This window comes from Drosophila serrata, unplaced genomic scaffold (assembly GCF_035046125.1).
Source record: "Drosophila serrata isolate PLE 108 unplaced genomic scaffold, ASM3504612v1 contig_184, whole genome shotgun sequence".
Lineage (NCBI taxonomy): Eukaryota > Metazoa > Arthropoda > Insecta > Diptera > Drosophilidae > Drosophila > Drosophila serrata.
The window spans coordinates 3495784-3517499 of record NW_028257082.1 but is presented as its reverse complement, the minus strand read 5'-3'; the positions used below and the strand labels follow the sequence as shown (position 1 = coordinate 3517499).

At 43.3% G+C, this 21716-nt stretch overlaps 4 protein-coding genes and 7 non-coding genes across 16 annotated transcripts; 5 read left to right on the top strand and 6 right to left on the bottom strand.

Moving 5' to 3' along the window:
• Positions 1-497: 497 nt before the first annotated feature.
• Positions 498-2866, bottom strand: Spt-I (serine palmitoyltransferase subunit I). The gene is made up of 6 exons (XM_020946646.2): positions 2718-2866; positions 2382-2462; positions 1806-2311; positions 1417-1744; positions 990-1355; positions 498-929 (listed from the first exon to the last, which is right to left on the bottom strand). Exons 2-6 carry the CDS (start codon positions 2427-2429, stop codon positions 765-767), a joined length of 1413 nt encoding a protein of 470 aa, XP_020802305.2. The 5' UTR covers positions 2430-2462; positions 2718-2866; the 3' UTR covers positions 498-764.
• Positions 2867-3391: 525 nt separating this feature from the next.
• On the bottom strand, positions 3392-10317 carry LOC110179203 (uncharacterized). 4 transcript variants are annotated; one of them, XM_086828132.1, is made up of 10 exons: positions 9873-10317; positions 8906-9661; positions 7935-8759; positions 7375-7871; positions 7186-7314; positions 5870-6041; positions 4466-5316; positions 4231-4405; positions 4089-4174; positions 3392-4034 (listed from the first exon to the last, which is right to left on the bottom strand). In XM_086828132.1, exons 1-10 carry the CDS (start codon positions 10012-10014, stop codon positions 3867-3869), a joined length of 3801 nt encoding a protein of 1266 aa, XP_086684258.1. In that variant the 5' UTR covers positions 10015-10317; the 3' UTR covers positions 3392-3866. The 4 variants fall into 4 exon arrangements, 2 of the variants coding, with proteins under 2 accessions (XP_086684258.1, XP_020802280.2); XM_020946621.2 differs by having other exon boundaries at positions 3392-4031; XR_015270607.1 differs by lacking the exon at positions 5870-6041.
• Positions 10318-11255: 938 nt separating this feature from the next.
• TRNAW-CCA (transfer RNA tryptophan (anticodon CCA)) lies at positions 11256-11327 on the top strand. Its single transcript has one exon. It is a non-coding gene; the product is annotated as a tRNA-Trp (tRNA).
• A 273-nt stretch (positions 11328-11600) lies between these two features.
• TRNAG-GCC (transfer RNA glycine (anticodon GCC)) lies at positions 11601-11671 on the bottom strand. The gene has a single exon. It is a non-coding gene; the product is annotated as a tRNA-Gly (tRNA).
• Positions 11672-11791: 120 nt separating this feature from the next.
• TRNAW-CCA (transfer RNA tryptophan (anticodon CCA)) lies at positions 11792-11863 on the top strand. The gene has a single exon. It is a non-coding gene; the product is annotated as a tRNA-Trp (tRNA).
• A 203-nt stretch (positions 11864-12066) lies between these two features.
• TRNAG-GCC (transfer RNA glycine (anticodon GCC)) lies at positions 12067-12137 on the bottom strand. Its single transcript has one exon. It is a non-coding gene; the product is annotated as a tRNA-Gly (tRNA).
• A 145-nt stretch (positions 12138-12282) lies between these two features.
• TRNAW-CCA (transfer RNA tryptophan (anticodon CCA)) lies at positions 12283-12354 on the top strand. The gene has a single exon. It is a non-coding gene; the product is annotated as a tRNA-Trp (tRNA).
• Positions 12355-12408: 54 nt separating this feature from the next.
• On the bottom strand, positions 12409-20446 carry Pu (GTP cyclohydrolase punch). Of its 3 annotated transcripts, none has more exons than XM_020946682.2 (5): positions 20073-20446; positions 15163-15372; positions 13565-13730; positions 13389-13505; positions 12409-13195 (listed from the first exon to the last, which is right to left on the bottom strand). In XM_020946682.2, exons 1-5 carry the CDS (start codon positions 20287-20289, stop codon positions 13066-13068), a joined length of 840 nt encoding a protein of 279 aa, XP_020802341.1. In that variant the 5' UTR covers positions 20290-20446; the 3' UTR covers positions 12409-13065. The 3 variants fall into 3 exon arrangements, with proteins under 3 accessions (XP_020802341.1, XP_020802340.1, XP_020802339.1); XM_020946681.2 differs by lacking the exon at positions 20073-20446 and adding an exon at positions 15697-16450; XM_020946680.2 differs by lacking the exon at positions 20073-20446 and adding an exon at positions 15649-16256.
• TRNAG-GCC (transfer RNA glycine (anticodon GCC)) lies at positions 13257-13327 on the top strand. Its single transcript has one exon. It is a non-coding gene; the product is annotated as a tRNA-Gly (tRNA).
• TRNAW-CCA (transfer RNA tryptophan (anticodon CCA)) lies at positions 13800-13871 on the bottom strand. The gene has a single exon. It is a non-coding gene; the product is annotated as a tRNA-Trp (tRNA).
• On the top strand, positions 16444-20450 carry LOC110179231 (uncharacterized). The gene is made up of 2 exons (XM_020946683.2): positions 16444-17287; positions 17402-20450. Exons 1-2 carry the CDS (start codon positions 16979-16981, stop codon positions 17717-17719), a joined length of 627 nt encoding a protein of 208 aa, XP_020802342.1. The 5' UTR covers positions 16444-16978; the 3' UTR covers positions 17720-20450.
• Positions 20451-21716: the final 1266 nt, after the last annotated feature.

The following is a 21716-nucleotide window of genomic DNA, read 5'->3' as shown; positions in this document are numbered from 1 at the left end:
GGAAAACATCATGATTTAGGGTCGTCGTTGTCAAGTTCATTGTAGCAACGTATTGAGATGCCTGATTTTGAATGTCGAAGGGTTACGAATGGGAACGTTGTCTTGGGAATCATTGTAATTTAAATTATTATTGATAAGCTTCATGATTATGAAGCATATACATAGACCCGAGGAACTATAAATTCAATGATTAATTTGGTTATATGATGGGATTCCGGATTCCACTTATAAAATACAGAAAATCCTATGTAATTTAACTATATATTATAGCACAACTCAACAAAGACCCATAATACAATATAATGGCTCCACGCCTTTGTAGATAAAATAAGGCCTTTAAGAAATCCAAAGATAAAATCTACTTATATACTTATGTATATTAGGGACATAAAAAAACAAAACCAATAAATGCTTTGATCGCCTTTTCTGCCTGGCTTTAGAATACAGAACATAAAACTACTAAACAAGAGATAGCGACCCATTAAAACTACGGTGGATTACAATAATAAAACTATTAGTTTTATTTGGCCAGCCCTTATCTGAACCTTGGAACCTTTGCATTTTTTTCTTAGAACTCTAGTGCTTATTAAAATGCCAAACATATGAACAAGATACCAGGTGCAAGGCTAGTAGTAGTTGTGCTCAAATATTGTATACTGAACTGGACGTGAAAAAATATAATTTTAAAGGAAAAATGTCCGCGGACCTTATGGGAAGGCCCTTGTCGGAAGGTTTCCATATTTATACCTATTTATTTAGCGGACTTAAAGCAGAGCACTGGAAACACTCTCAATAGTCTCAAAGGCAGCGTTGATATCCGTCTCCTCCACCAGACGGTTGACAGCGATGCGAATACTGGGACGCACCGGGTGACGCTCCCTATCCTTCAAATAGGCAGCCTGCACAACGGCCACGCCTCGAGCTATGCACTGCAAAAACATAGTAGGAATTAGCTAGGTTTGTAATTAAATTAAAAATATTGAAATTACCTTATCAGCCAACTCGGTGAGCAATTGCAACTCCTTATCATAACTCTCAGCTGCCGTAGCTAAATACAAGTGCTTTACCGGGGACAATTCGTTGCCGCGGATGGTCAGCTTGCTGAACCGCGAAAACTTGTTGTGCAGCATCTTGGCCTTATCCTGCAACTGTTGAAATATTTGTGGCTCCCGCTCGAAACGATCCAGTGCCGAGATGGCCGCTTGGGTCAGCATGGGCGGCAGCGAGGCCGAGAAGATGTAACCCAGACCAGAGAGACGCTGGTGTTCGGCTATGAAGTGCGAGCCAACGCAGAAGCCACCAATTGTGGCCATCGAGCCCTCCATTCCGGCAGAGATCAGATCGATTTCATCGCGCTGAAGTTGAACATAAGAGTTAATATAACAATTTAATGTTTTTCGAAGCAATCCAACTTACATCCACATTGAAGTATTCCGTAACTCCACGACCGCCCTTGCCCAAAGTGCCGAAGGAGATGCTCTCATCGATAAACAGACGCAACTTGTACTTCTGACGCAGGGAAACAAGCTCTGGCAGCGGGCAAATTTCGCCAGTGTTCATGTAGATACCTTCGGCGACAAGGAACCGCCGTGTCTTCAATGCCTTTTTGGGGTTTTTCTGATCTCGCTTCTCTTGCTCAATCAGCAGGCGCTCCAGATCCTCTACATTATTGTGCTTGAAGAAGACAATAGTGCTGCGTGAGGCATCCAGACCCTTTTGAATGGCAAAGTTTACAGCCTCATCTCTGCGGAGAACAATACAGGCATTAAGTGTCATATTTCAGTGTAAGGATGCATGTGACGTACACAAAGATAATATCGCCACGTTTGGCGTAGGCGGGAATGGCGCTGGCCACCGTTGAGAAGCCATATGAGTAAACGATAGCCTCCTCCAGGCCCATGAACTTGGCTATGCGATCCTCCAAGTCCAGATGGACGTCCATGGTGCCGTAAAAGCCACGTGGTCCACACGATCCCACACCATACTTGCGCAGGGTTTTGCAGGACTCCTCCAGAATTTCCTCGTCCTCGAGGAAACCCAGATAGTTGTGGGAGCCCAAGTTTAGGCAGTCGTGTCCATCTACTTTAATGCGTTTGCCCACCTTGGACTGTACGATTCGGGTGCGGAGCAAAGGATGGTTGGGATCGGTGTCCGCCACCAATGGCTCTGGCGTGTAGTTGGCGATTATTTGATCCTCCTCCTCTTGCGTCAGCCGCCGACGACGACCGCTCCCAGCGCCACGCCTATGCAGCAGCAACCAAACTACGGTTATGAGCAGCAGGGTCTCCAAAACAAGAGCATATGTAGGAGTCTGGAAAAAAAAACACAGAGAAAACAATTAAGCAAAGGTCAACCATATAAAGAAGCAGTTTCAAACTCACATTGCGAAAGATGCTACCGATCTCGTTAAACAGCTGAATGGCGACCATTTTGTACTGGATTGGGTTCCGTGCCCCTCGGTTCTGTGGAAAAATCAATGGAAACCACCATTAGTGCCTCCAGTGAATGCGTCATGCAGACGACGCTTTCTTATCACAATTGGTTGTACATATGTATGTACATACATATGTGTGTAATTATATAGCAGTTCAAGATAATTATGATATGAAATTCTTTGGAATTAGTTATGCATATTCGTCCACCTGAATTAAATGTGTAAGTTTTCTAGGTTCTTCATTAACAAGAAGTAATTGTTGATGCTTATGAGCAAGTCTTACCTGGCCAATTAAAATTAATTAACTAATTTTCGGCTTGTTCCAATTACCACACACCTTCGGTTTTATTGTTTTTTTTATTAGTGAGGCGTGCTCGGATCGAAGCCGATAAAACAGCTGATGTACTAAATGTACTAAAAAATACCAAAATTGAAGTCTGGAAATTATGCATTTTTGATGTAGCTTTTTTAAGGCGGCAGTTAAATTTAAAAATATTCTGTTCAGGATCTATTTTGAGATTCAGATTAGATTGATATATTGTATATTAAAGAAAGGAGACAATAATTAAATTATACATATTACGAAGAAATGTATATTGTTAGACAAGAAAAACACTCTTTAAGGGTCGTGGTTTATTAAAAATGTTTATCTAGGAATCACAAATATAAACGGAAGTAATTTTATTTTCTTTAATTAGTTAAAGACATATTTACACAATGTATTCTCTGTTCATTGAAATCGTATTAAAATCCCCATAAATTTCAATTTTATTCGGTGGAAAAGGGGCTGGGGAAATTACAAATTAATTAATTAATTTTAAACAGTCACTGCAAAAAACATACAGAAACTAATACATACATTAAAATAATATATGATTATGATTTATTAGATTTATAACCGAATACAAACCCAAAAAGTGTGTTAATCCCTTTCCCACATTTAAAATACTTTAGATCTTATTGTTTTTCAATGTATAGATTTATTTGTTAATGCTTCTTCTCTAATTGTTGCCTTCCAATTGTTTTGCGTTTTTTGTTTGTAAATAATAAAACAATTAATCATAATTAAACGTTAAAACAAATTGTACTGCCTTGATACGCGTAATGCCGAATGATAGACCAAGTTTCATGTTATTGCTTTGTCGAAAGAAAATGCGAAAGATAGAAATATGACAGTCGTCCGCCAGTAGGTGTGGATGCAGTTTCAGTTTATAAAGAAATAGCTCGGCTTCATTGCTGTCTTATGCAGTTTGTTTTGGCGACCCTCGTAGTGTTTTGGATTGGATTGGCCTAAAACTGGCTAAACTAAGTTAATTTTGTTTTTACGTTTTTGTTAATCTTTAAAATCTATTTTTTGAAGTTTAGTTTTTTGTGGTTTGCTCCTCCTTGCTGGAGGATGTTCGGCTGCTGGTTGGTGAAACTGGGGACTCCTCTACTTCTTGTCGCCCGGATTGGACTGTGTGGAGTATGAATATTGAGACCAATAATGATTGGTGGCACCGCCATCATTATTGCCAGCGGCGCCGCCACCTACATGGACGCCGGCTCCACCACTGGCATTATTGGCCGCTGCTCCGCCCGAGCCCTGCTGCTGTTGCTGCTGAAGGAAGAGAATATGAACCTCTTTGCATTGTGAGTTGCTTTCATATCTTACCTGCCACCAGGACATCCATTGCTGTTGCTGCTGCTGCGGATCGGCGGCGCTCTGCCAGGTCTGTTGCTGTTGGTTGCCATAACCAGCTGTGGGCAAAATTTCATTAGGAGTATTCGGAACAGTAAGCACTGTGGCTACTTACCAGCCATTTGATTGTATCCCCCCCAGTATTGTTGTTGCTGGCCTGCGGTCTGCTGCTGATGCTGCTGTTGGTACTGTTGTGACTGCTGCTGCGTCTGCCAGACACCGGTCTGTTGATGCTGCGGCGTCTGCTGCTGGTGCTGCGTGTAGGTGCTCCACTTGCCGCTGAGAGAGGCCTAGAAAAGACAAAAATTAGTAGTAATTTGGTAAAATGGGTATCATCTTTTTTCTATTACCTTGCCTCCGCCGGGTGCTCCACCCGACTGCTGTTTGTATTGATCGTAGCCACCACCTGCAGCCGAGTTATTTCCGTACTTGGGCAGCGATTGGCCAGCTGACCGCTCATAGCCACCGCGACTATCTTCTTTGGTGTCGCGGTGGCCAGGCCGAAAATCCCGTTGTTGATGAGTTCCGCCACCCGAGCGATAGCTGCTGCTCTGGCTACTGCCCCGATTTCTGTCGTTACTGCCCATTCGACTGCGATCATTGCCACGGTCTCGATCACGATAGTCTCGGGAACTTCCGTAACTCCGATCGTCATACCCGCTCCTGTTGCGGTTGTTCTGCATCCAGTTTTGCTGGCCACCGCCACCGCTACTGCCACCGTAGCCGCGATTGCGATTATCGTATCCACGATTTCCGCCACCCCCGCTGCCTCCGCCATAGCCACGATCATCATATCCGCTTCTGCGACTGTTCTGCATCCAATTTTGCTGGCCACCGCTGCTTCCGCTGTAGCTTCGACGATTATCGTATCCCCGACTGCCACCTCCTCCAGCACCACTGTTGCTAGAGTAGCTACCGCCACCGCCGCCACCACGCCTAGCATCACTCCACCTGCTCTCGTGCCTCTGGCCACCATAATCACGACGACGGTCATCGTTGTACCGATTCCGGTTTCGATCATCACGTCGATAGTTGTCCCGGCCACCCCGGGATCGCTTGTCCCGAGACCTTTCCGCATCGATGGCCTTCTTGCCCTTCTCGTTGTACTTCTTTACCTCGCTCTTGGCCTCGTCTCCGGTCAGCTCAGTGTAGTTTATGTCATCAAACCAGCCAAACTCCAGCGAGGGCAATGTGAAATTGGCTGGAAAAAGAGTGCGCAAAGGCATGGTCAATAGGGGCAGCAGTGCAGAGATGAATCTTTACACATTAGACATTATATAGAGAATAGAGGATTGGGGCAGGCAACTGGGAGCTTGGTTTCGAAATTAATATTATTATTATCATCATTAGTAAAGTCAAAGGACTTCAATAATGCATTCGAATTCAGATTATTAAAGTTAGAAAATGCAAAAGTAGGCTCCAAGTTGCCATAAATGGTGACTCATGGACTCTATTGATAAAGTATTTTAATGGATAATGAAAATAATAATCATAAAATTATGAGATATTATTTAAATGGCTTACAGTTACAATTACGTACAGATACATACATAAAGTGCAGCTGCTTACAAACTAAATATATACTTTACAGAACGTTTTCTAGATTATTTATCTTTCTTTTTTGTTACATTGAATGCCTCCTTATTTTAGGTAGGTAGAATAGAAAATAAGTTAAACGATCGTACAATATTCTGGTTTTTTGTTCAATTTGCAATATTTCGTTGCGTTTGTTTTGTGTGGTGGACAATATTTACCTCGTAAGTTATTAATTGTTGACTCTTTAACTGTAAAAGCATTTCCCTTTTCCTCTTTATCGGCGATGCGACGTTTTAACTCATCTTCGCTGGGTATGCAAACAACCGCAATGCGCTTAAAGTCGTTGAAACCCTTCATTTTACGTCGCTGGGCCGAGGCATACACATTGGTCTACAAGAATACAGTTGATCGGTTGGTTGGTTGGTTGTTGGGTTGATTTGGTTGAGATTGTTGTAGTCAGCCAGTTGTTGTTTGGTTGGGTTGTTTTGGTTGTTGTAGTTTGGGGATAGTTGTCGGTGATCGGATATAGATAGCAAGCCATTTTGAGAAACACGTTGATGATTCGATTCGGTTTGGTTTGGTTTGGTTTGGTTCTGATGAACGTACTCCGCCCGGGCTCTGGCGCTTACAAGCTAACACATACCTGTTCCACCTTGGTGGCAATCGAACCCCAAGGAAAGGGCGTGTGCACACCACCATCATAATACCTAGCGGCCCGTGGCCACAACTAAACAACAGTTGACTTAATACTTCTTTTTCAACAAGGATATAATAAAGTTATATGTATAGAATGAGTAAAAGAGTAGTCGTGGCTGGCTGTGCCGTTGGCTGTTGGCTGTGGGAAGCATCGCATAGCTCTCTCTGTAGATACACATACACATTATATATGAGATATATATTTGGCACTTAGAGAGAGATAGAGAGGTAGAGATAGTAGGTACTAATACGTAGTATATGTGATTAGATTGTCGATCGGATTGGTTTTTGTTTACTTACAGTGGCTTCCATGCCGCTCGCTCCTTTTCTTCCTCTCTTTCTCCAATGCCATTTTCCATTTCCATTCCCATTCCCCTTACCCAACTTATCTTACACAAATGCCCCCCCTCTTTCAATTGCCCCGTCAACTGTTGCATATCTGCTGCACCCATAGCTTAAGCTAACACATACTTACTGCCTCAAAACTTAAGCACACTAATTATCGGATTAACTTACAGGCTAGGACATACCTGCCTGGCGGTTAAGCGAATAGTTGGCGACCCTCTTAGGGACACTTGGGATCTCTACCGAGTGCGAGCAATGAGCAACAAATTAATGCAGTCTCAAATGTACAAAAAAAAATATATATAAAAAAAAAATACATATGTAGAGCAACAGAGTTGCGCCATTACCCCGCGTAGGGATGATGGCCGGACGAAAAAGTCATCATCATCAACGTAAAATTCTCGCTTGTTTCGTTTGGTTATCGTTCGTTCACAGTGTATATTGTGTGTGTGTGTTTAAGTTGTGTTTTGTGGGTCATTTGCTTATGTTTTACCTGATCGAGTATGAAATTGCGACGACGCTTCATGGCAATGTCTTCCAGAGCTGCTAGACTGTTCAAGCATGTCTCATACACCTTATCCCAACGTCCTTTGTGTACAGTTTTGCGAGAGGCACCGTCAATCTGCAAGAGTTGTCAAAGATCAGGCAACAGTTCAAGCTACAAGCTAGTTTCTCAACATACCGTCATCTTGGCAATGAACGCATCGGGGCCAATCAAATCGTAGCGCTTGTCCACATTCTCAGCCACATGCTTGAGTGCCCAGTGGGTCTTTCCAGAGCCAGGCAAGCCGACCAATAGAATGACCTCACACTCTTTGCGCGACCCGGCGCGTTGGGGTCCTGGTCTTAGCTGTTCTATTGGCACCAGTCCCACCAGCACATAGCCGTCCAATAATGCAGCAGTTTCCCTTGGCTCGGGCGCAACGTCCTCGTATTCATCTTCATCGGTGTGCGCTTGGGACTTCTCCTTGTCCTTCTCAGATTCACCCTTCTCCGAATCTTCATCGGTTTTGGGACGCTTGTTAGGTGACGGACCATCCTCGTCCTCCTCTTCCTCGTTGGCGGTCGACGGTTTCTGCTCCTCCCTTGCTTTCTCGTCATTCACCTTTTCAGCGGTGGCATTGCCATTGGCAACAGTTTCAGCTTCGCCAGAGGCTGCATCAGTTGCAGACGCTTCAACTAGAATAAATAAGATTTAAAGAATTAGAAATATTCACTGGTGGATCTTAAAATTATCCTTACCAGTTTCAGAGGTTTCACTCGGCTTGGCAGCCTCAGCCTCTGCTTTGTCTTCGGCAGCTGTTTCACCACTCTGCTTCTCTGCCTCTTTGGCTGTCTCCGAATTTTCAGCTTCATCGGCCTGTTCAGAGTTTGTTTTGCCATCTTCTTCATCCTTTTTTTCCAACTCGTCGTCGTCGGCGGTAGCCTCGTCCAGCACCTTCCACTTCTCTCCATCGTTGTCGTCCTTGTCATCGTCCTTATCCTCTTCCTTGCGTGGCTTGCGGCGCTTACGGGTCGGCCTCTCGGCATTCACAAGCAATTGCTCGTTATCCGAGAAGTTTACAGAGTACTCGTAGCCCTTGGTCACAATGTGAGGGAAGAGAGCTCCCTCCTCACCCAAGATGCTCTTCTCGAACTCAAACGCAACACCCAGATCCTCACCGTTCAGAGTGTACTTAATAGTGCATGGCTCACTCTCCAAGTCCAGGTAGCAACCGATTACATCATCTAGCTTGTAAGGCTTGCCGTAGTCCGAGAACTCACCTTGGTTAGCCTTACGACCGGTTTCGCAGTAGCCAAAGGAATGTTCTGCCTCACCCAGCAACAGAGTGCTTTGCGGCTTGGAGAAGCCAACACGAAAGCCTCGCACATGCGGTTCATCCCGAAAGTAGTGCGAGTTCTCCGATTGTACCTCCTCTGCCAGGCGAACCTCGTAGCACACTTTGCCCTCTCGAACTCCGAAGTTAGACCGAGCTCCAGACCAAATCAGTGAATAGATCTCAGTGGATAGGGGTTTGGCCGAAGCGAAAGTTGTTGGATCAATACGAAGATGCAAGTCGGAATCCACTGAAAGATTAAAAAATATCCAGAAAATATAGTTTTGTGACCAAACTGATACTATCTTTCAAAAATGATAATTATCTCTCAAGCTGAATTATGGGCTAAGTGATTCTAATTTATTTTAAATCAAATTAAATTAAATGATTACTTACACCAGCTTAGTCCCACTTTGTTCTCCTCAATGGTGGGCTCGTCCTCGGGCACGGTGCGCTCCTCAGCAACTGCCTTGGAGTCGCGCTTGTCGCTCACACTGCTGCGGTGTTTGGGGGAGCGGGAACCGCTACGGGAACGAGAACGAGAACGACTATGCGAACGCTTACGTCGCTCCTGATGCTGATCCTCGGACTTGGCTGCAGTGGCCTCGGCATCTTCGGTTGTCTTTTGAACAGTGGACTCGTCGTCAACGTCCATTTTCTGGCTGTCTCCATTTTCCTGGGGCTCTTCCGCCATTTTTACAGCTGTTTCTTCTTCGTTGTGCTCGGCCGGCTTCGCCTCTGCTTCGTCTTCGTTGGCCGCATCCTTGACTTCCTCCATCGGCTCATCGTCATCTTGCTTTATTTCGGCTGCGGCTGGAGCTTCGTCCTTCTCGACGGAATCGATCTTTTCCTCTATTTCTGTTTTTTCGTCAGACTCTTCGGCCTGAGGCTGTGGCTCATCATTTCCAGCCTCTGTATCTGATGTGTCTTCCGCCTCCTGCTCTGGTTCGTCTTCAGGTTCAGGTTCCGGCTGTGATTCAGGCTCAGGCTCTGCGTCTGGGGCCAATTGCTCAGTCTGGACCGGCGGCTCCTCTTCTTCTAGAGTGTCGAGTATAGGCTCAACAGCGACCGGAGCAGCTGCTACGGGCGACGGTGAGCGGGACATTGAGCGCGTACGACGCTGGCGTCGGCTTGGTGTGACAGGAGCGCCATCTGCAGGACGGAAGCGGCGATCGGGGAGAACCCAATGCGGGCAATGTAATAATTCGGAATTATATAAGGAAATCTTACAATTAATTTACGCTGAGCCACACGCACACATATGCACTCGTACAAACGCAGCGCAATCGAACGCGGCAAGCCGCACGCACACATCAACGCGCTCGGACACACGCAAACAAATGACGCATACACACAAACTCACCTCCATCGCCGGCTCCACCTTCCACATGGGCCCGCAGGCGCTCGATTAGCACGGCTTTAACTCCCTTGGTGTCCAGACCGCGCGACTGGAGCTCGTTGCGCAAGTCCACCACCTTCATCTTCTCCAGCTTCGCCACATCCATTTTTCTGCTTCAGTTTTGGATTGGCGGCAGAAACACGCACACTTACTCACACCAGTGCACCACAGGAAAGCTGGCGGTGCGAAAAATAAGAATACGGGAAAAATACCAAAGAAGGATGGAACGCAAAAGGCAGACAACAATGTCTGAATGTTAGTTAGCACCGTGCACGCGCAAATTAACCGCACTCTTTAATTTTTCGCAATTTGTTGCGAATAAATAAATGGTTGTTCCTGAAAATTATCCGAACGCGTTGAAGTGAAGTTGGCTGCAAAATAGTGGTGGGCAAAACATCGGAGCAATATCGATAATATCGATGTTTGTTTCTATTAGTACTGGGCTCAAGAACACAAATAATTTCATTCATTTCATTTTGTTTTGTTCTCTATAACATTAACATTGTAAGTAATAAATTAAATTAATTTAATTAATCAAATTAATTGTTGTTTTTATTTAATATTAAGATAATAAATAAAAAAACACATATGTAATGATTTTTTTATTTTTAATTTTATTTATATATTCTCTAGTACGAATGAATTAGTATTAATAATTATAGTAATTTTTCAATGTAATATAATATAAATATATGCATGGCATTAAATATCGATACTATCGATGTTTAATTCGTGAAAACATTAATAAAATCGATAGTGGCAGACATTTATTTTTTGTCAACCCTTACTGCCTTGCTTAAATTATTTGCACCATAGCGCCCCTTGTTTTCAAAGTTAAAAGACATGAAAAACGTGGTGTAGAAAATAAAAGAAAATTTTTTTACATTGTAAATCGAGGAAATTGTATTATTTTGCCCTAATATTAGAAAAACATGGACCGAAGGAAATAAATAATAATTAACTCTTACAACGTTTATACAAATTATATATCTTAAGTTTAAAAACAACGAACTACTTTCATTACATTCCCTTACTTATTTAAAAAAATTTATTATGTATGCTTATAATAACTTACAAATTTTAATTGCACTTAGCCACTCTATTTCTCAATTCACTCGAACTTTTCTTTTAATCAATCTTAAATTAGTTCCTAGTATTTAATTGTGTATTTTATTTATTATTATTATGATTTTTTCCAAGATTGTTAACAGTTAATATGTTACTTAAGTTCTATTATGACAGCTATTTATGTTTAATAATTATTAAAATAGCTCTTCAAACATTTTCCATTTTAGTACCCTGACACCATCGACACCTATATGAAAAAATCGAAGGAATTTACGATGAGACTCCGTGGCGCAACGGTAGCGCGTCTGACTCCAGATCAGAAGGTTGCGTGTTCAAATCACGTCGGGGTCAAATAAGAGGATATATATTTTTTTATTTTAAATTTTTTTTTATAGAACTTAATTTTTGGTCTTTCGAAATGTAATCATTAAATACTTTTAAGTAGAGGGACAAAAATATAAACGTATCTGATAAACGTACATTAATAATACATTAAGGGATATTTGGCGTATGTTTAACCATAACGATAGTTGTTAGACGTATACTAATTAAATAAGTTCCGAACTACAAAATTTCATGTACATATACCGATGTCGGGTACAAAGTGGTAAAAAAAAATTATTTTGCATCGGCCGGGAATCGAACCCGGGCCGCCCGCGTGGCAGGCGAGCATTCTACCACTGAACCACCGATGCTATTGAATGAAGGGTTTTTAGAATTTGTGTGTGTTATAAGGTTTTTAAAAAGTTTATTTTAAAAAATTTAGATCAAGTCCTTAAATGTGTTTTCAAAATATTAAACGCACCCCTCACCAAGACTCCGTGGCGCAACGGTAGCGCGTCTGACTCCAGATCAGAAGGTTGCGTGTTCAAATCACGTCGGGGTCAGGAATTTTAATTTTTTTTATTTTTTAAAACATTCTTTCAACATTTGTATTGCTTTCAAAAACAGGGCAAATATTTCATAGCTCTTAAAAAACATATCATTTTAAAAGATATAATCTTAATTTATTTCCAACAAAAGACGTTAAAAATTTGGAAAAGTGCGTCGGTTATGATCAATTTCAAAATCAAAACAAAAAAAGCTAATTTGCATCGGCCGGGAATCGAACCCGGGCCGCCCGCGTGGCAGGCGAGCATTCTACCACTGAACCACCGATGCTTGTGGTTGTCGTAGGTTTAATTCAGTACTAGTGTTACTGAGCCTTGTTCCAGAAAACGAGAACCTGTTGTGGGAGAGGCAAGTGGAGAAAACAACCTGTTGCCATTGGCGCAGTTTCCGTTTATTTGGCACCCTCCCCCATGTGGACTCCGTGGCGCAACGGTAGCGCGTCCGACTCCAGATCGGAAGGTTGCGTGTTCAAATCACGTCGGGGTCAGAATCTGAAGCAACTTTTTTTTCTTCCCAATTTGTAAATTATAAAATATGATTATTTTCAACAAATATTTATAATAATTTATTGTATAGTTAATAAGCAGCGATCCATTCTCTACAAGCAACAACGTTTACATAGTGATCATTTTATTTTAACATTTAAAATCGCCGAAAAAACCTGCAAGGCGGCTGCGCCTTTCTTCTGAAGCCATTTGAATATATTTTATAAATTTAATAGGTAAACATTTATAAATACAGATACAGTATATTTATTCGATTACACTTTACGAACGGCGTTAATCATGTAAATTCCCTAAACGATTTGCCTTGATGTATTATCAGTTGTTCCCCTATTGCACAATGCATTACTCGATGTAAAAATGATGGTTCAAGTGCCATACAATTGCATATAATATTTTGAACGTAAGACTACCCAACACCAAAATTCAATATAGACTCGCCTGTCTTAATTCTTCGCTATGTAAATGTACTCAGCTAACAGAATTTTTCAACAATTTTTACAGAAATCAACAAGGAAAATGGCTGCAATCATTGCACTAACTAAAGAAAATCAATCCTAAAAACATATGTAACTAATGGTGGACCCTGTGTTTTGTTTCATTTTTGTCTCATTGTATATATGTAAGTATGTAAGCGCCTCCAAAAATATTGTACGGGTTTAGTTGGTCTCGGATTTTAATTCCTTCCTCAGTTCCTATTTGCTATTGACTAAGTTGAGGAACTCCTCGCGGGTCTTGGGATCGTCTCGGAACACTCCCAGCATAGTTGAGGTAACAGTTTTGCTATTGATTTTCTGCACGCCTCGCATCACCATGCACATGTGTCTGGAATCGAATAAATAAATGAAGTTAGTTTTAAGAAAACTTGGCAGAGGAACGATCACAAGCATCGGTGGTTCAGTGGTAGAATGCTCGCCTGCCACGCGGGCGGCCCGGGTTCGATTCCCGGCCGATGCAAAATAACTTTTTTTTTTCTACTTTATTAAATTTTTTACATAAATGAATTTCAAATACTTACACTCCTTCAACAACAACAGCCACTCCAGCTGGCTGCACGGCTTGGGTTACGGCCACTGCAATCTGTTTCGTCAAGCGCTCCTGTACTTGCAAGCGACGAGAAAAGATTTCCACGATGCTGTGGGAAGGATAAAATTTACTAACACTTTTGCTGAGCTATTTTGAAGCCAATATTACCGAGCCAGCTTGCTGAGTCCTAGAATCTTGTTGCAAGGCAAATATCCGATAGATACTTTGCCGTAGAAGGGCACCAAATGATGCTCGCACATGGAAAACATTTCAATATCCTTGACAACCACCATTTCGTCGTGATCCTCATCGAACACGGCTCCATTTAGAACGTCTGTAAAAGAATAACCAATAAAAAAGTAAATATTTGTAAATAAATGTTAAAAAAAAGACTTGTTTACGTTGACCCCGACGTGATTTGAACACGCAACCTTCCGATCTGGAGTCGGACGCGCTACCGTTGCGCCACGGAGTCATTGCATACCCACCCGCCCAATGCCCAACAAACACGAAGCCAGTGAAAAGGCATGCCCAGTGATTTATGGCGCGCGTAATTCGTGTTAGATTTATTTGCTGCATAACTGAATGTTAAGTTCAGCGAGTGTGAGTGCCAAAGTGGTTACTTGTGGGGGTGGGGGCCATGCGGATGCGGGTAGCTGTCAGAGCTTTCGCCACACTCACTTTAAACGATGGGTTCTTACGATTCAGCGTCAAGCTGCGTGGCTTAGAGTCACACACCCACTCCGCCAATCTCTCTTCCACCCTCCCACTCGCCCACTCTCCCGGTTTTATTGTACAGCCCGGAAAGCTTCAGTGCGTTTCCTGGCAGCCAACAAAGATTGTTAGGACGTTCATGTAGTGCTTCATTTGTGTAATCATTTATATTTTGCCAAACACCATAATTAAATCATAATTCAAACACCTTTTTTTTAGTTTATAAGCTTCTAAAACATATCAATCATTGAAGACTATGATTCCTTGAGATGTTCTAGGTATTCTAGGCTTATTTGTATTACAGAGAGGAGTTCATGTATTGAGAAATGCTTCAAATTTATCGCATAAACTTGGTCTATGGCTCCCTCAATGTCAGATTGGCAACAACTCTCGACGTTGTCACGACTTCGGTGGCTTTCGGTTCTTCGAATTCGGGTTAAATACAATCAAACCCATTCTATTTTCGAAGGCTATTCACTTTCGTTTAACTTATTTAGATTTAAAATGGCCAGCACACTTGCGTTGTTTGTTGTTTATATTAAATTTACATGCGATTTTATTTGACAAACTGTAGAACCTGATTTTCATCTCGACCAACCGGTTCGGTGGCCGTATTATTCGCGATTCTGTTTCTGTTATTTTCCTCCAAGCGACTCTCATTGATTACATGACAAGTTCAAATGTGACTGCTATTTGCAGTTCGAGTTCGAAAGCAGGCCAACTATTTTGTGGCTATTAAGGACCAGAGATAAGAAGTAGACCAGCTCCTTCTGATGGAACGAATAATATGGGTATCCGTCGAAAACAGTTATGTTTTTCCACTCTACGTTCACACACACTAAAAGCACTCGAGTGGTAATTAGACTAATGCACTGCCACGGACTTAGGAACCCCCGATAAAGTTGGAGCACACCATGAATCACTGCCCGAGAAACTAGTTTCGCTGCGAACTCACTGGGGAAACCCAGGATGAGCCACACACCAATCCCCCGATCACTGACCTGGTGCTAATTGATCGAAGAGAGTTGTGCTTGTGTTAACTTAATGCTTACCCTCGAGACTCTGGTCGTAACCCTTGGTGAAGTACAGCATGGCCTTGGCCGCCCGTTCTGGCGTCTTGATTAGTCCCTGGCGATCGGGATTCTCACCCAGTCCGCCCAGCAGCAGGCGGTACGAGCGGGCCATGTCCGGCAGCAGGGCTTCTCGCGTCGGTGGCTTGTGGTCCAGCTCCAGATCGTGGTGGAAAGTGCATTTCTCGTGACCTGCGAACGGAGGGAATAGAGTCCATTAGAAGCATTATCAACAAACAGCGGGGAGATAGGAAGGCATTGCTCCCCTCGGGTGGCAGTGTGTGGCTGTGACTCTGTGACTGTCTAAATACTATCCCCGAGCGGAGGCGCATCTCTGACCTCTGAACCAAAACAATACGCCATTGATACGCGGCTGGCTTATCACCAAAAAGAGTTTGTATGACGGCTCCTGGACTGCTGCTACTCCTACTCCTACTCCTACACATATAGCCTGACCCCCACCACTACCTGGCGTTGTCGATGTACGCGGTGTCATTGGTGTTTTCGGTTGTGTACCATCGCTATCCGGACTGCTGCCGTTGGTCTTCAGAATGAGGCGGGGTCGCTGGTTGCCCGCGGGGGCCACCTCCTCTGCCGGGGTGCCCGGATTCGCGGCCGTCTCCTCCGGCTGGGCCTGGGCCCTGTCCGCCAGCGAGGAGGTGCCCGAGGTGCTACTTGTTGAGCACACGCTGTTGTTGCGACCACGCGACAGGATGTGGGCCTGCGGGAAGTTGGTGTCGTCTATGGCGTCGTTCAGCTCGCTGGCGCTCATCTCGGACAACTGGCGAGTGAAGCTCATGGCGGTATCGGCACTCAGGCTTGTTTGCCTCACGAACGGAACTCAATTTGACGGATCGCTCGCACACACAATCTTCTAACTTGGCTGGCCCCGGAGCTGTTTTCTATATTTTTCGCTGATGTCTCGGTGTCTCGATGTCTTGGCGCGTGTGCTCCCGTGTGCTGTGTTGGCGCCTCGGTTGGCTCTGCTATTCTGACTGGCTGCTGGGGCCAGCCGTGGCAATAAGAACCTCTTGAGCAGAGCTTTGAGCGGAGCAAAGCTCCAACCAGTCCATCCCCCATGCCCGCTCTGCAAGCTCCAGCGGCGGTGTCAAGCTGAGCTGAGCGCAGGCCCACAGTGTATCTGTGCGTTCGTACTTGTTGCTCTGAAAGGAATCGTGCAGCTACAGCTATGGGCATACAAATAGGAAAGACCTGGCTTTATCAGAAGAAAAACTTTGCTAGAGTGGTATTAGATACTTAGGCTTTATCCTTTGTACTTGGTACCCACCATGAGAAATATACAACATTAAGACCTGTAGGTTAATTTATGTTAAGTATTCGATTACAAAGCTGAGGACCTAATGAGTGTAAAATATTAATTATACAAAAATCACATTAGATGTTTTCATGCTTCTTATCTTCAATTTCATGGCTAAAACGATTTAGCTACTGATTGTAATCAAGCATATAAGTACCTTAAGTACAACTTCGGATCCTACTACAAAAGTCCGTTACTAATCTACTAATACGTCTACAGAAATACCAGAATTCACTGATGAAAAGAAAAAAACTTTAATTTTGACCGCAGCTGTGCACTTGGTCATTGCGACTCCTTTTGTCATCACGGATTGTTTGCTTTATCCTTCAGTGTCGGCGCCCAAACTACTCGACATGGTGTCAGACGTCAAGGGCTATTTAGTTTCAACTTTTAGTTCAAGCAGTCCGGCTCAAGTACAGCTGTGACTTCCAAAATTCTAAACACCACCATCTGTCCCCACTGCTTAGGAAGTCCAGAAGCATGGCACACCGTGTGAAGTTGCGAAGCGATGACTTCGATGTCATCGGAGCCGTGCCGCGTGATCTTTCGGTGATAAAGAACTTCCTGAAACGCGACTGTGCTGTCAAGCGGCTGATCGACATCGAAGAGGAGTTCCTTCAGCAGTGTGTGGAACGGGGCGAGGACCCCACGGTGCCAAGGAAGAAGAAAGATAACGAAGTCGTCCGGCGAGGTAGTTCACAGGGATCCAAGGCACCAGAGCCAACAGATGCAGCGGCGGTCTACTGTGACCCATGTCGGAGGCTCAAAACATCCGTGGGTCTCGAGGAGGTGAGTAAGCTTTACTGAACACTGTTCCGTGTAAACTGGGACTTCCCTGCTCAGGACACCTTACAACATCCTCATTTCTTGTTGAAATTTTCTAAACGAATCCCCATTTTGCAGCTCACTATGCCGGCCACAACAAATCCTGTGTTCAACAAAGCTCTTCCGCCGTATTTTGACGAAGAGACTGTGATGGGCAACTCATTGCCTGTAAAGTTTCGCTTCCGGCGCAAGTTTAATCCCTGCGACCAGGAGAAGCCCAACAATCTTTTGTGCACCACCACTCCGAGCACTAACGTCGTGGTGCTGACCAATTGCTGCGATGTGATGGCGTGGCCCAGCCAGCGAGTGGCACAGATGAACCGTGTGCCTGTGACCATTTTGACGGGTGAAGCCGATCTCACCGAGTACATGTTGGAGGAAGAGACCATTATGTGAGGAGGAATGAGCGCCAAATAAGGACGATGGTTTGAAATAAACTAGAAAAGCATATTCCTCATTCGGTCTTTTTTTCTTTCATTTTTGGAGAGCGAGATGTGAATCCCTACAGAATTTGACTTGTGGGGCTTCCAGTATAATTGACCGTCTCCCAGATGCTCGAATTTGTATTTTTCCTGCATAAATTCCGAATTTAATCAATTTATGCTACTCGTATTCAAAGAGATGCGCATGCAAATTGTTTGGAGTTGAAAATAATTTTCTAACTTTACGGAAAATTTGAAAAGTTGAAGGTAAAACTGGAATAGTTCCGTAAAACATATATTTGTACATTATAAAAAGATATTCTTATGAGTTTCTAAATATTCTCTTGCCAAAATAAGCCTAATCCATTTCCTATATTAATTTGTTTAAAAGTCGGTTATTCAGGGTTATTCCCTCACTGTTTAGCAAGGAATAAATCAATGAGAAATAGCTCGGGTTGGGTTAGTTTACATAAAGCTAAGACAGCTGCAGATGACATAGACTTTGATCGTTCTAACACTTAAATGACGCAGTCCAGTCACAGTAAAACCTCTCTAACAGACACAACTCCTTGGTAAAAGCCAACCCTTAAGGAATTTATTCCAAAAAGGGCGCAAGAAACTTTCTTGAAACCAAATCTGGAAAGCAAGGATCAAGATAATCAGCTGGTTTCAGCTAGTCTCTTCCCAGGAAGTCGACCTGTTGGAGAAGGCAATTAAGCCAACATTAACATTTTACATAGGGCAGACAGGCAGGTGTTCTCTCTGGGTCTCTCTTTCTCTCTCGGTGTCTCACAATTTCCGGCCCACAATTACGCATTACGGAATCAGGAATGCCATTTAACGATCGGGGATCGGGGACTCCGAGCTGGCAGGGTTGCCACCACCGGTGCTGTTTGCTGCCATTTGCTAGGAGAATTTTTTAAGTGGCTCAATTAGCTGGCAAAGCACCCGCCGAGAGCCGTGAGCCACCGCTCTCAGCGAGCTGTTCAGTCTTTTTTATTGACCGCAATCGCTCAAATGTGAAGTACTGCGTCGGCTAGGCGGCTTATTAGTCACCGCCGGACGACGGACTTCAGCTCAATATGAGGGGCGATCGAAGAAACTGAATCTGAAAACGGCAAAGCCCACGAATCGAAACCGTTTGGAGCGCCGTACTCGCAATTAAACACTTTTTAACCTTCACAAAAGTAGTTCAGGTCTGTGTGCCCGTGCCCTCCCCCTTCATGCCAATGATTGACCACCGCTGGCCAAATACCGGATCACTAGCCGAGGAGTTTATGGTCTTTGTCTTTCGCTCATGGTCCGCAGATTGCTCCGCTCCCGATGCCTAGTGCCGTGTGCCAAAGCAAAAACTTTCAATGTCAATGTCAATATGCCCAGTCCAGACCCGGCCATAGCTGATAACTCTCCTAGCACTACATTTTTCTGGTAGTCTATATGTACATATGTTCCTCTCCGATATCCGGCACTGTGTGTGGTTTGCATATGGGACAGAAATCGGAGCTTTCATTCTGCGGTTTATGTGCAAAGAATCGTCGGGGTTTTATGCGGCGCAGCATCGCCGGAAATCGGAGTCGACTCATTATGCGCATCTGATTGAATTTCAATGGCCGCCTCTAACTAATCTAGGTGTGATGCAATATCAGCCAGAGATTGCATCCAGCTGCATGGATGGTGAACTAAATATAGACCAAGATCAGTCCATAAGTTTCGTAATACTGGTCCTCATGAGACCCGCCCGAAAAGCTAACACTAGCTGTACGGATCTATTCTAAGGAAATATCAATGGGGTTTTTAAAAGGAATCAACTGAAATTATTAATTATAATGCAAGGGGTTAAGCTAATAAAAAATACAAATATTTTCTGTCATTTATATGGGGAGGATGTAATCTATTGCACTTGTAGAATATATAAATACGATTATTGTAAGGGGGATACCCAAAAGTAATCCCTTTACTTAAATATATACATATATTTAAACCAATTTCAAAGTCAGTGACGCATATAAATAGCCCATATAAAAATTTCTACATGACATAGGATATAGGATGGTAAAGTCTCATAGACTGTTAGTAAAATGGGCAGTTTCATTGGAATAAGTTTTCCCTATACAATTCCTAATATAATTTAATTTAATTTAACATATATCTCTTATACGCCGTGTGTTATTTAAGCCAACAAATGACTCAGGGAACAGGAAAATTTTGAGTAGGAGCAGGAGCGTTATAATTACTGTAACTCTCGAGATGCCCCATTATGGATCAGGAAAACATGTAGCAGCAGAGCTTGCACTCCACTTCCTTCCAGAGATACCCAAATCACTCACCGCTTCCGTTGCTGGCCAGCTCCATGTTAAGCATTTCCAGTTTCAGCTGCTGACTGTTTTTGGAGACCGCAACAGCGGTGCTGGCGACGTCGGTTGGGGTAGAGGCGGCTCCGCCTGTCGGGATCGTGGCGGCAGCTTCCACGGCAACGGAAGCAGCGTCCGCGGGGGCGTCGCCATTTTGCGAGTTGCCATTTTGTTCGCTGGTCTGGGGCTTCATTTTGAATTAACTATTATTTTTAACCGAATTGAGTAAGGGTAAGAGGACCTTCAATCGAGGATACACGGATTACTTTCGATCGCGGTACGTATGACGGGGTATTTGGCACTTGGCTTTGGCTACGTTTGGCGCGCTCGCTCCGAATTTATCTGCCGACTAAACCGCCCGAGATTTAGTTGTAACCTTTTTATTATGAAAAATCGAAAGTTCTGCCGAGAGAGCGAGCGTCGCTCGACAGTGTTTTTTATATATGTATTTTTTTTATTTTATCTCGCTCCGGCGGCGCTTCGTTTCGCTGAGTGGCCAAAGCTTTTGCCTTAGCTCTCCGCCTCGCTTCGCGCTCTCTCGCTGCCACAACCCGAGGACTCCAGGAAACCGAGCAGCACTTTTGTTGTTTTTTTTTCTTCCTTTAAGCCAAGCCACTTGTTTGTCGGACGAAAGTTTCCGAATTTCCAAAATTACGAATTTTGTTTCATTTCAAAAACCTGCTGGCAGAGTAAACATTTGCGCCATTAATGGCCATTAAGCAAACGTTGGCGCCTGGCCTAAGGCACCCGATCCCGATGCAATAATTTCGCTTTGATAACCCGGCTGCGACTGCATCGTTAACGTGTCATTGGCAATTATGGGCCGTTGATAACGTTCGATCTGCAATAACAAATCCATTTTCAGGCCAAATCGTGCATGCCGAGAATTTGTTCGGTCATCTCGGTTCATTTGCCGGCTGATTACGAGCCCCTGAAAATGAATTACGGCGGGACAGGCGACAGGAAGAGATGAATAATTATGATTTCATTAGCATCTATTAGTTATTAAAATATTAATATTCGCACACTTAATAGGCATTAACCCGCGAGTCTACCTAGGTATTTAATGAGCCAAACACGCTCTTTTCCGTAACCAAGTCAAATTCTATAGTCTACAGTTCATAGCTCTTCTTAAAATGTGCACTAAATATTGTAACAGAGGACTTAAGAAAAAATAAATATATATAATGCTAATGCCTCATTTCTCTTCACAATAAACTGTATGAAAATGAATATATAAAATAATAAGCAGCTAAATGTAGGCAACGATCTTTGCTAAATGATTGCAGCTTTGCTTACATTTCTTCCTACTACACCCAGGCGATCATTAAGTATTAGAGTATTTAAAAAAGTCCTTTGACCCATCTTCTTGTTTTCTATAGAAATAGAATAACTACTGTTTATGTACCACAATAAGTAGGAAAAGCAAAATGGTTTAAAAGTTGATTTCACTTGATAGTAATAAGCTTTTGAAATAAGTCAGTTTGTACATCAACTTTTTAAAAACATGAAACATTTTCAGGCAAACTGTTAAATTTCTTTAAGGGAAAGAAAATTATTTATAAAATAATCTTAATTTTCGAATTTATTTATCCTACACACTGTTCCTAATACTTTGTG